Source organism: Seriola dumerili, unplaced genomic scaffold (assembly GCF_002260705.1).
Source record: "Seriola dumerili isolate Sdu_G_001 unplaced genomic scaffold, Sdu_1.0 BDQW01000044.1, whole genome shotgun sequence".
Lineage (NCBI taxonomy): Eukaryota > Metazoa > Chordata > Actinopteri > Carangiformes > Carangidae > Seriola > Seriola dumerili.
The window spans coordinates 3,797,932-3,811,079 of record NW_019174299.1 but is presented as its reverse complement, the minus strand read 5'-3'; the positions used below and the strand labels follow the sequence as shown (position 1 = coordinate 3,811,079).

Sequence of the window (13,148 nt, the reverse complement as noted above, 5' to 3'; positions counted from 1 at the left end):
AAGCATGTATTGTCAATTTTTTTAATTTATACTTGTCATGTTGAAGCAAGTTTGCATTTCACAAGCTGTTATGGCAGCAATATATAGGACCTCATTTGCATGTTATTTTGGGTAAGCCTACCACCAACTGCTGTTCCCTTTAAAACTCATTCAAAGATTACAGGAGATATGGAGCGTGCTTTTAAATTGGATTCATCTTCTTTTGAAGGGAATAAAGCTCAAGGGATGTTATTCACAGGCAAAGTAGTGGTAAAGACCATAAACAAACACATTCATCAGAAGAATACTTTCAAGATGAAGACGATATGTGGATTAAAACAAGTTTGACCGCAATGTAAGCTCAGTAATAATAAGAACATACTGTATAATGTAGATCCGCAGTTGTTCCAAAATGTCAAAATACAGTGGTTGAGTGGTGTAACCAAGAAAGTTCAGTGGAGTTATCTCCTGCTCTGCTTTGGACCTCCTTTAATCATCATATTAATCAGCACTGTTTGTCTGTTTATGGCAGAACTCTCAAGGATAAAATAAAATGCAGTTGTTCAATGTGTCGAGATGCAGTTATGTCGCTCTGCAGCACAGTTTGCATGTTAGTTCATAAAACAGCGGCTACATTAATATAACATTTAAATTTTAGCCACTTATCTAATGTGGTTAGTGAGTGAGATGTCAAGCTGCACCCACCAAATACCCCTGTTATCATGGTCACTGTAATTATAAATCTACAAGCTGCACTTTGCCCTTTTGGTTTTATTGTTTGTCTGCACTTTAAAAGAACGTTAAATCTGACACGAATATGATTAAATGTAAGAGTGAGGGTTATAATTATGTTGCGGGACAGAAGAAAAGCTCTCCAGTAGGCTAATGTGCCTGCGGTTGCTGCTCACTTGACTTCAGATGGGAGCCAGTAGGCCTAATTGGCTGCATACAGCCTAATAAGACTTGCTGGATTGTCTTGCTTAACATTTTATCCCTATCCTTGTATCAATTTTCAACTAAATTAGCCTGGTCCACCAGAGATACAGCAGATTTAGCGAGGGTGGGGGCGCGGACTGCTGTTGTCACACTTCACTTCGCCATCACAGTTTTCCCAGTCTGCCACAGTGAAGACTGCATATGTGTCAGTCAGAGGGAGGACAGTAAATACTGAGTCCTGTGATGTTAAACCTTTCCTGCATGTGTCAAACATGCATTGAGGTCCTGCATCATTCCAGTGACATGTTCAGAGCGGTTCAGAGAGCCCCCTCCCCAAGCCCCAGGTGATTTCATTGCTGCAGGGCCCCTCTCCACATTGTGTGTGCCTGGGAGATCGTTGCACAGACTTGCACAGCTTTTTTAAAGCTCTGCAGTGAAGTAAGCAATGACATTTAAAAAATACTATGTTGGCAAAAACTGGGAAAATAAGGCCCAGGGGGATGAAGATACCCTGAATCCTCTTTTAAAATAGATTCAATAAAACTTGGATGACAACAAGGTCAAGAGACGCGTTAACAGAGTTAATTTTACAAAATCTGTGTCAACCTCTTTTAAATCATTCATCTCAAAACAAAGTGTTGTGAATGTTTCACATATTTTATCTGTTCAAATATTTTGTCTTTAACTGCAACATACTTTGGCAAAAGTTTCCACACTTCCCAGTAACACTCTCCACAAATTCCCCAATATATATTTTTTCGTTTTTTTTTTTTTTTAAATTTGCATTTTCACCTTATTTAAAAAATGAAAAGACTCAAAAACCAGCAGAACAGTGAGTAAAAGACACTTTTGCATTATTTATTAGTTAGTTCGTTAGTTGTTGTTTTTTTTGTTTGTTTGTTGTTTGTTTTTACAAAATTTGGAAAACACAGCCACAGATAAGAGCCAATGGAACAAAACAAGCTTGTGGACGGCCTAAGGCACTCACCGTTTGCAGTGACCCCCGGATAAAGTCCGGCTCTGTTCTTTTGTCTTCTGCATTTTTCTCTCCTTATTTCCTGCCACTTCTCTGTCATTGACTTTTTTGTATAAAGCATAAAATACCCAGGAAATAAAAATAGCCCCATAATCTCTTTCACAATCCTGCTCTGACACGTCTATATCAACTGTAAAACTTGTACTGTTGGCCAGATTTCCCTGTGCCGGATGACTGAATATACAATATAGTTTTAGGTGCTTAACTTGCAGCCTCTTTTTCATCCCTCACATTTCAGTTGCCTCAAAGTATAAAAATCCTTTTCTAATTTGTCCTTTGTTTACATCCCTCTGTCGACTCACTCTTCATTTTTGCTGTCATTGATTTAGTATTGAATTGTGCAACTGTAGACTGACGGCAGCAGTAGTAGAACTGTGCAGGCAGTGGAGTCAGATCCTTGATCAGAATAGTGTAGTGTACTCAAGTGCACAGAAACTTGAGTACTCGTGATTTTCCTGGAGACCCTCTGAAGTACAAAAATGGCTACGTAAAAGTAAGGAATGAAAGGAGCTTAGAGGGCGGAGGGATGAGTGTTGAAAATGGATGAGAGGAAGGGAAGAAGAGACTGTGAGCTGTGTGAGCTGTGTGAGCTGTGATGACGAGGAGAAAGGAAAGTTGCCTTGGCTGTGGGCAGATGCTAGTTGCAGTGCCAGCTGGTGGGGGGTGGGCCCACCTGTCTCTGGTTCTCCCTGTCTCCCTCCTCTCTGCTGTGGAGAAAGCGACAGATGGAGTCCGAAGGTTCTGCTCCGGTCCCCGCACTGTTTCTTCAGTCCGGCTCTCTCCTGCCCCGGTCTGAGGGCACCGTGCCAGGGGAACATGGGGGCTGCGCCCGGCCCCCAGCCCTCCACCGCCACAAGGGTCAACTGCTTACAGAGTGGGGTCGCCCTGCCACCTCCCTCTCCCACAAACCCACTGCTGCCTCCCTGTGGATGTAAGCAACAACTGCATCTTCTCTCTGAAGTCCTGGCTGAGCGGAGGCATTTCTTCACTCAGACAAAACATGTCCTCTCAAGGTCTCTCAGCAACACCAGCTCTGAAAACATCAAAACTGGAGGATTCATGTAAGCTCATTTAGGGGGGGGAAGGGAGGGAGAGTGAGAGAGAGGTGCCAAATTGGAAATGTTGAACAAGTGAATTTGTACCATCCCTAAGGAGTGCTTTGGATGCATGGTGATGCATGTGGACTATGTGACAGCATGTTAAGGAGAGGATTGTGATGTAAGGTGCAGGGTTAAAGGGTTGTGTCACAACCTCAAAGCGCTGAAGTCCATCACAGGGTGGCTCGGTGACCTTTATGTCTCTAGTTTTGTGATGAATCAATGCATGAGCTCTCTGAAGACCCACAGCAAGCTCATTAGGGATCCTATAAGGAGCGAGCCACCCGGACTAGTTGTTCTCTTGAACTTCCTATTAACCTGCTGCTATTTGTTTGTAACGATCCACACAGCGCTCGTTAAAAGGAGCTCATCCAAATAAAAGAAAAAAGAGAAAATTCAAAATGCTGTCCTTATATAAGCTCCGTCAGACCTCCTATCTATTCTCTATTATCTCTGGGTAGATTAATAAATTCTTCCCTGCTTGGGTTTTACCAGAATCAGCCTTGATATTTGTGGGTGTCTGTGTTCATTAGCGGTAGAGCTGAATTATGACTAAGGTCCTCTCTCCAAAAGCAGCAGCATAACTGGGCTGTTTCTCCTCCCAGCAGCCCACACTGCTCCCAGAGGTACCTTTAGAGCACATTAATGGATTCTCTACTATTCAGGAAGAAAGTTATGGTTGTAGAAAAAGCCTCCTCTCAGCGATAAAGAAATGGGACCAAATCCCAAGGTACTTATCGATATTTAAATAACAGACTTCTTAGATCTGGTGTTTTACTGTAAAGGAGGGACACTGGCTTTCTGCAGGCCGGACCTCCAAATAGTAACAGAGTGGACAATTCAAAGACGACCCAGGGCCCAAATGGAGAGCCAAATTCCTTAACAGCTTTCTGATGAACTGCAGGGTATCATGGGGTATCACAAGGGGGAAAAGACCAAGAGGTTTCTTGCACTGGCTTTTAGGTTTCTCATAAAGCCTTGCGGTATGGTAATACATTGATTTAATGGAAATTATCTGGAGATTTTCCCTCCGCACGAAAAAATAAATTACTTTTCCACAGGCCCAAAGAATTCAGCTGTGAAAATATAAAGACTGGGAGATGTGTAAAGCCAGTCAGTCGACCAGTATGGTATTATCTGGACCGACAAAGCTTCCCAATTATCACCGAACATGAAATGAATCTAAAGAGACCAATTTTCACCAAATAATCAAGCTATTATCATTCATGACTCAATCACAGTGGAAATTACCAGGTCTCTGCTTGTGCCCAGCAGCACAGAAGAAGAAAGACCAGACATGTGAGGAAACAAAGGGATGATAATGGAGCCCGAACCAGTTTGTAGCTCCAGTGGGACCAGTGTTCATGTGTGTCACTGGGGTTTGGCGAGATGTGGGCGCTCTGCCATACCTGAGCCTGATTGAGTGCAAATTAGATCTTGTTTCATCATTTGAATGGTAGGCAAAGAATGAGCAGAAATGGCCGACAATCTATTTGGAGGCAATATCTGCAAAGAAAATCATATCAGGAGAGTATTCAGGCACCATGTCCCCTCTGAGATGAGAGCATTTGGTGTGTTACATCTAATATTTTATCCCAATGACAAAAAAGTAGCATCTTATTGTTTTGGCTGTCATTGTTCCACTTTGTCTCCAAAATATAAGGTTGATAAAAGCAGATCTGGAAGTTTCGCTTACGATTGATGGTAGATGTTTGTGTGAGCAGATGCCCGTAAAAGTGGTGTTTGGAGAGAAGTGTTCGGTGAAGTGTGTTTGTCTAACCTGGTGAAGGAGTGATGCAAGTGAAAGACACTGAGGTGATGGTGGTCAGGGCATGGAGGATGGTTCTGCATCAATTTCCCAACTAACTTTTATTGGTCAGTTTTCCAGATACAAAGGATTCAATGTCTTTCCCAAACTGTGAATATGTTAACGCTTATTCCTTTTCTTGTCAAGAGTTAAATGAGAAGATCGATACCACTCGTGGACTGTATGTGTTTGTTTGACTTCTTGAAGTCTTGTCGTCAATGTGAAGTTGCCAGACAAACAGTGGAGGGTTCAGGAATTGCTCCTAGCCAACAGCCACTGGCACATAATCCCTGAGCAAAAGACCTGTAACACCACAACATGTCATTTTTACACTTTGGTTTTTGTACAGACTGAACAAATGAGATGAAATGTGTTAATTAGTGAGCTTTAGAGTTGGCACAAAGGCTTACCTTTTTGAAAAAATATAGCTGAATCTGACTAAACCAATAATTGTCAAGTGCACATCAGGGTTGAGAGGTAGACTCACTGCAGAAAGATTTTTACCACAGACAATAATTCATCCACCTGGTTGAAACATTAACGCATATAATCCATTAAAAGTCAATTTTTGCATCAAGGATATTAGTGTCCAGCTGTTTTCTCCACTGTTGCTCATCATGAACACCAAAGCTTTTGGTTCTGGCAGTTTGACTCCCAGGTACAGCTACCAATTTCATTTCTGCTCTCCTGTGTACAGATCAAAACTATTAATTGAAATAGTTGTCATTCAGGCGAAGAGATAGTAGTTTGTGGTGTGGTTGGTGATGTGTTTGGTGGTGTAGTTTATGGTGTGGTTGGAGATGTAGTTTGTAGTGTGGTTGGTGGTGTGTTTGGTGGTGTGGTTTGTGGTGTGGTTGATGGGGTAGTTTGTGGTGTGATTGGTGGGGTAGTTTGTGGTGTGGTTGGAGGTGTAGTTTGTGGTGTGATTGGTGGGGTAGTTTGTGGTGCGGTTGGTGGTGTGTTTGGTGGGGTAGTTTGTGGTGCGGTTGGTGGTGTGTTTGGTGGGGTAGTTTGTGGTGCGGTTGGTGGTGTGTTTGGTGGGGTAGTTTGTGGTGCGGTTGGTGGTGTGTTTGGTGGGGTAGTTTGTGGTGTGATTGGGGGTGTAGTTTGTGGTGCGGTTGGTGGTGTGTTTGGTGGGGTAGTTTGTGGTGCGGTTGGTGCTGTGTGTGGATACTGTTTAGATAGCCTGTGGATGGAGTCTGGTTGCTGGTGTCAGCGCGGCTCTGATCAGCTGTTGGCAGGCGGATGAGCGGGCGGTCTCTCCCCGCGGCGGCACCCCGGGTCGAAAGCCGGTTTGAAGTTTAATGATGCCAGCTGCCAGCTCCACCAGGCTGTGAGCGCTAACGAGCTGGCACTGGTGGCGGACTGAGCCACGGCGGCAGCACCTGGAAATGTAGCACACGTTGCAGAGGGGCGGGGCTCCGCCGGGGCTGTTGAGGGGCCTGCTGGAGACCCAGGACGGCACCGAGAGGCCCGCATCTCTTTGAAGAGCGCCCCAATTTCCATATTTCATTACACACTGCTGACTGACAAGGCCCAGCCAGATGTTCTATTTTCAGCTATTTAAATTTTGACCTGCTTTCCTACCATGGATGCAAAAAGAAAAAAAATGTAATCAAAACACAGATGCCAAGGATGATGGGAACTTGGATCGGGTGTGTCTGCTAGTTTTTGTTCACATTCTTCATGTCTTTATATCCTCATACAGTGTTGACAGTAATCACACATTAAATGTTGCTCTTTAACTTCCATAGCCAATCCTTTTTCATTACAGACCGTTGGTTGACAGTCTATCCTGCGGGGTTCACTGTCTTACTCAAGGACACTTTAACAAGTCACACTGGTTGTTTCAGGGATCAAACCTGAGACCTTGTATTTATGAGACAGTCTCTAAGCATCCAGCCAGCCCAGCGCTGAATCGGCTCCCAAAGTGAGTGATGCATGCTCTGAAACACCTAAAGCATGCTCGCACAGCGCCTCTGTCCCTGAGATATCGGCTATGATTAATTCCTGTGGTATTCCTGTTGAAATGGCTGTTAAATTGCAGCGTCCTTACTCAATCCCTCATGCAAAAATACATCGACAACCCTGACCTTTTTGTGCATCTGCTGCAAATGGCACTTTGTCATCCTGAGTGAGCAAGCTCAAGGATCAATGTGGTTTTGTTGGAATAAAACTTCCTCGACAAACCCCCCTGTCTGCTGGCTGTGTGTGTGTGTATGTGTGTGTGTGCGTGTGCGTGTGTGTGTGTGAGAGTGTGTGTTTGTCCATGTCTGCACTTCATGAAAGTAAAACTCTTGAATGAGGAGGAAGGAGGAAAAACAAAGGATGAATCTGGGGTGAAACACAGCAAGAACGAGTGGAGAGCAGCTCTGAGTTGAACACCGAATGGCAAGAAATGAGAGGTGCTCTCTCTGTGAGAATCAGAGGGAGAAGGGCTTTCACTCATTACTCAACACAGCTCACAGCAGGGGAGAGAAAGCAGTTTATTCCTTCAGTAATCGGTCTGTGAATCTGAGTGTCTGTGTATGTGTTTGACTGAGTGAAAATACAGAGGTAATTGAGAGTTAACTAAGGCATTACAGGGGCAATACTGACACAGAGATACAAATTGATAAAAGATATCACTGTGTTTTTTCTGTGTGTTTTTCTGCCCAACATGATGGTGTTTAAATTATCTGTATAATAGAAATCTAAAGAGGGAATATTTATGTGTAGTAAACATATAGAACTTTTCTATTCCGTGTGTTTAATCGACAGAGAACATGTGAAAGGGTTTTTATCATCTGCAATAACAACAGGAGTGAGAAAGATAAGGTGATACAGTGTTTTAGTGTTCAGTGATAAAAGGAGTTGTATTTAAGTGTAGGAGATAACACTAACTAACAACCCGGGGTATATAATAACAGGATAAGCTTATTTGCTGTTTTGTAGTGTGTTGTGAGGTGAAAAGAGTTCTGGTAAGACTATCTATTTTAGTGTGTTTGTTTAAAATTTTAAAGGACCTATATTGTATAAAGGTAGATTTCCATGTCTATTTTGATTATAATGCAGGTCTAGGTTATTAACACTGTGAAAATATCAAAGCACTCACTCCGAAGAGAAATGCACACAGCCTGTATTTAGAAACTGAGCCTTAAAACAAGCCGTCAGGATTTCTGTAACTTTGTCATGTCACACAAAAGCAGTCACCACTCTCAGTCATGCCCCAAGCCCCCCATGAGTGGCTCAGAGCCTCCTCTCTTCTGATTGGTTCACCAACCTGTTGTTACCAGAGCGCCAGAGAGAAGCCTGAGAGAGGAAATGTAAAACTACACTGAGATGTTTTTTGGTGCTTAAAACTACAACTATATCTTCTCATGGATCAACACTTCAAATAAAACATGTAAAGTGTAAAATATGGGACCTTTAGAATGAATCTCCTAAAACTCTGAACATCTAAAAAACATTAAAAATAAGATTTAAATAAATTCATTATAAAGATTTAAAATATACGGAACTATAGATTGAAACAATTTGTAATTAGTCTTCGAAAGAGCTAATTTGACCACCGTTAAAACTGCACTAGTCAACATTTTCAAATTTGTTTCATTTGCTATTTCTGCATAATCTTCATGAATGATAGTTAAGATAGTCTAAGTAAAAATACTTGAAAAGTCAAGGTGCTGATGGAGTTGCAGAAACTTTATGTACATTTCATGTTCGTTACATGTGAATATGAAATCACTACGGCCTTGTGCCATATAATGCATGACAATAATATGTTGTTTTTTTCACATCAATACAACTTAGAAATCAAGACATCTGTGTGTGTATGTGGACGTAAGATGAAGCAGGTGCATCAGGTTTATTCATCATTCCTTCTCACACAGATACTATGAAGATGCTTTGTTAGTCTGAATGGTGCAGGAGTCTCTGCACTCCCCCTGCCTCTGGACTACCTGACCTTTGGCATGACCTTTAGAAGACAATTTGAAGCCCCAGCAATCGCCACGCGCCTTGGCCCACAATATTTTCCCTCATTATTTTTTCAATGTTACCTTTGCAGCGTGGCAGAAAAGAGCTGGTTTCAACAGAGGGGTCAAGGGTCAAGAGAAGGAGGGTAAAAATGCAGGTCAGCTTGGCTCTACAGTTGTGTTTTGCCGCCTTCCTCAGAGAATTCACTGCTACAAAGCCATTTGAACTCTGAACCCTCCAGCTGTCTGTCAAACGCTGACCCTCAGTGTTGACTGTTATCTGTTTTGACAATTAGGAAAGCGCCACAGCCATCAATAATGGACTGGACAGTGGCTACAGAGCTTTAATGTCAGGCAACAAAACATCAAACATGTATACTGAATATCAATTTTCCCTGTATTTTGATATAACAATTATCCCGAGTCAACTTTCTAATTGTAAAACCAAATAAAGGTGCTCTTTAACGTGAGATGACTCTTCAATCTAAAATGCCTCATCTTGATATCTGGCTCTAATAGTCTGTCCACCCCATTGATCCAGACTTCTATATTTAAAATATTGATTGCCTGCTGGGAAATATTATAAAGACAATCATGATTCCCAGAGGATGGATGCAAGGATGATTGTAAAGTCAGGACAAGAAAAATGTAAAGGCATTTATTTTTCAGATGTAGCAATATTGACTTACAAAATCATTGATGCAAAAACTGTAAACATTTTTAAGTGTTAGAAAGTATATAAAATCCCTATTTCACAAAAGTATTCTCATAGTCTTGACCTTCTGTACTGTAGACCCTGAATGGCAAACTCAGGACTGCATGTAACTTCCAAAGCAGATGTTTGTTTTTGCAGTTAAACTGGTCATTTAGGAAGTACACCAGCTGTTACTGGTTTAATACACTAAATTCAGCTGAATTTTAACTGATCACTTTCTGCATTCCCAGATTATTTTTGCTTGATTGAAGTAATTCATTCTGCACAGACAGAAGGTTTATAACACCTGACTCTACAGTGGCCGTGTCAAATAAGGCGGAAAGAGTTTTTAGATCTGAGGCTGATTCATTTTCTTTTTTTTTTCTCCCTCTATCATTCAGCCACCAGTGATTGCTCTCCAGCCACACAGCACGCCGCTCGCTTTCATTTTGCTCCCATTAAGCTGAAATTCACAGGTTACATCAACAAATAAATGAGCTCAGGAAAATAAAGGCATTTTGTGTTATTTCCATTATAACTTATTTGAAGTGATAGTAATTACTCTGGGGGTAGGGTGGGGATCCTGAGTGCTCAGAGTCAACAAGGTGAACATGCTGAAACAATTGAAATGTTCCAAAATTAAGCGCCGTTACATGCTGTGCCAGAAGTTAATTTTCATTTCCTCAGGTGAAAAGAAAAAAAGAGATACACATGCGAAGCATTCGAGCCATGGAGAGGCTGGGTGAAGATTTAGACGTGGGCTTCTATTCAAATATGAAGGTCTCCTTGACATTTTCTGCTCTGCGTTGGCTGCTCATCCTTGTCGCATTTCTCCAAGCTGCAGACGGAAAAGCGCGACCTGTTGACATTTACAAACTCATCTGGCTGAGAGCGATGGCATTCTATAAGGAGAAACACCTCCGAATGTCCCACCACAGAGTCCTGGTTCCTCTGCTCCGTGTTGCGCATGAACATGTTATTGCTTAAAACAAACATCAGTCCCCTTTGCAGAGGGAGAGCGAGAGAGAGAGAGAGAGACATGTTTTATCTCACTCTTCCCTTTAACTTCTATGGCTAGAGCATTTCCTTTAAGCTTGGAAAACTATGCAGAAGTGGCACTGGGCAACCCGTAGACCTCATCAACTTCACCAAATACTGGTCGGGTTTGATCACTGCAACTTCTGGACTGCCACAGCTGCCACCAGAGGGAGCTCACTGTTCAATTGTGACCAGGTTAAAGTCTGCCCCCTCCATGCCGATAAGGTTCTGGATCGCAGCCAAGAATAGTGTGCCACATGATTCACCAGCAGCTGGGTTAAGGCAGGACAAAGGTGAAATGAGGTGAAAGCAAAGCCCAAATAGTGACAGCCGAGCAGGACACAACTGTAAATGGAGTGTGGAAGGTGTTCTGAGTCGTAATGCAAATAAGTATGCGTGATATGCTTTTGAAAAGTGACAATAACGACTCAAGATCGAGGACAGGGAAAACAAAGTGCTCACACAAACCTCAATGAATGAAACTGTTTTTTTTCTCTGTATGGAGGAGAAAAGACTCCTTCACTTTATTGAGAGCCACTGCAAATGAGAATTAAGAAACAAGATTTCAAAAGCCAATGGGATGCAATGAGAAACTTAAATATGACTCATTGTGCGGGTTTAGCTTCTGCATCACTCAGGTTTCTGGAGAAAAGTTCAAAACGGTGCTGTGCGGATCAGCTCATCTTTGTGCTTTTGGTGCAGCAGATTTGATCTTTAGAAGTCAGGACGATCCTTCTTCAGTTTGCTGTAGTCCATGTTGACTGTGAAAAACTGAGAATACATACACATTTTAGCTCCTGTGCAAACAGTTACTTTACAGAAGAATGCCTTGGTAGCAAAGAGTAAGTTCAGGTCACTTGGCAAAGCATAATGCCGCAGCTTCCCTCCATGTTACAGCATCCTTCAGTTTCATAAAATATTATATAAAATTCTTGTAAAAAAGTAAGTACTTGTCTCTGAACACTTCAATTCATTTGCCTTGATGTTGTCTTCTGGAAACTCCTTCTGTTGTTACTTTTGATCAAGCGTGACCAGTTAATGACTTCATCAGATTTGTTACTACAAGGCAGCGTTAACCAGATTATGTAATTTGATTAATCCAACTAAAGGAATAATCCATGGCTCAGCGACAAGTCTGGCAAAGATCCATACTATAATCCCTGAATATAACCACCTACACTCTTTCAGTAACAACTTCAGCTCAGAGATGAGTGCAATCAATGCTGTGTGGCGACATGATTTGCTGAGAAAGAGAGAGAGACACACACACACACCTTGTACTGATCATTTGGGCCCAGTTTGTTCCAGGGCTCTGGGTTGTTCTTGCGGTCCCAGCTGCAGAGGAGAAAATAGTTACACATTATAAGAGATTCAGAAGAACAGAGGCATTCATGGCCATTATTAACAAATATATATATATATATATATATATCACAATAACTGAACTGCAACATTGTCAGTGTCTCTACACATCATCTTCAGATCTCATTACTCAAAAAGAAAAAGAAAGAAAATACAAGATAGTCATAACTGGAGTCATTACCAAACGTCTGGGTTTCTCAAGGCCAGACGAGCGAGGTATGTCATGGACATGGTTACTCCTCCACCGATGAAGATGAAGAGAGGGATGAGCTGAGAGTGACAGACAGGAATTCAAGAAGTCTTCATCAACATGAGGGCAAACTACCACAGCTCAAGGTAGGACTATATCAGTAAACACACTGAGACTGCTGACAAACATAAACACTCATCATTTTCCGGCGCGACCTTCAACTGATGCTATATTTACAATTTTCTTTCGCAGCCTCTTGACTTGTTTCGCGTATCCAAGTCAAATGACAAGAGTGTGTGGCTTAGAAAATATGAAGCTCTAGTACGAGTTAACATAGACATACAGCTTGCTAACGCTAACCAGACAGCTAGTAGCTGCTATTTCCAGCACAGCATACCCTCTCCTTGACAATATCATCAGCTGTTATAGTATGTGAATGAAGCCGTGACCTGATCTGACTCCTAAGCACCAACAGTCAAAAGTATTGCCACATATGTCTTTGGGTTGTGTACATTACTCAACACTTGTTAGAGATTAAAGTAAACAGTGAAGCATATCCGTATATTTGACAGAGTTTCTCAAAGTCAGCGCGGTCAAAGTCAGAGCACTAGCTAGCTGAAGCTAGCAACGCTAACTAGTTTAGCTAAGCTAAGTTAGCTACAAAAAATCTCATATGGTCCGAGTTCAGAACAAGCTCTCTAAATGAATCTTTATTGAATATAACTAGATTATACTTACTGCTGGGTGGCTTCTAAGCTGTTTGCGGACTGTGGCGAGCATTTTGACGTGTGTGAGAGCTGATTTAACGCAGTTTGTACAGAAATAAATGGATTACCAACAGTCTTGCCAAAACGGTGCGGAATTTAATCTGCGAGATTGGGCGGAAGAAAGGCCGAGGAACCAAATATAGGAAGCTACGCATACTGCCTGACCAACAGCGGCAGAAACACATCATTATTAATTATTATGTTTAGTATGTAAGACATTTATGTCACACTACATGTAAAAAAAACTAAATCATTTTGTATGGTTTCATTAATATGCGGCTGTGTG

General features: G+C 42.0%; 1 protein-coding gene across 1 annotated transcript; it reads right to left on the bottom strand.

Annotated features, from left to right (window-relative positions):
• Positions 1–9,453: 9,453 nt before the first annotated feature.
• Positions 9,454–12,979, bottom strand: LOC111217751 (cytochrome c oxidase subunit NDUFA4). The gene is made up of 4 exons (XM_022739733.1): positions 12,834–12,979; positions 12,087–12,175; positions 11,818–11,878; positions 9,454–11,314 (listed from the first exon to the last, which is right to left on the bottom strand). Exons 1-4 carry the CDS (start codon positions 12,873–12,875, stop codon positions 11,258–11,260), a joined length of 249 nt encoding a protein of 82 aa, XP_022595454.1. The 5' UTR covers positions 12,876–12,979; the 3' UTR covers positions 9,454–11,257.
• Between the last annotated feature and the right edge of the window lie 169 nt (positions 12,980–13,148).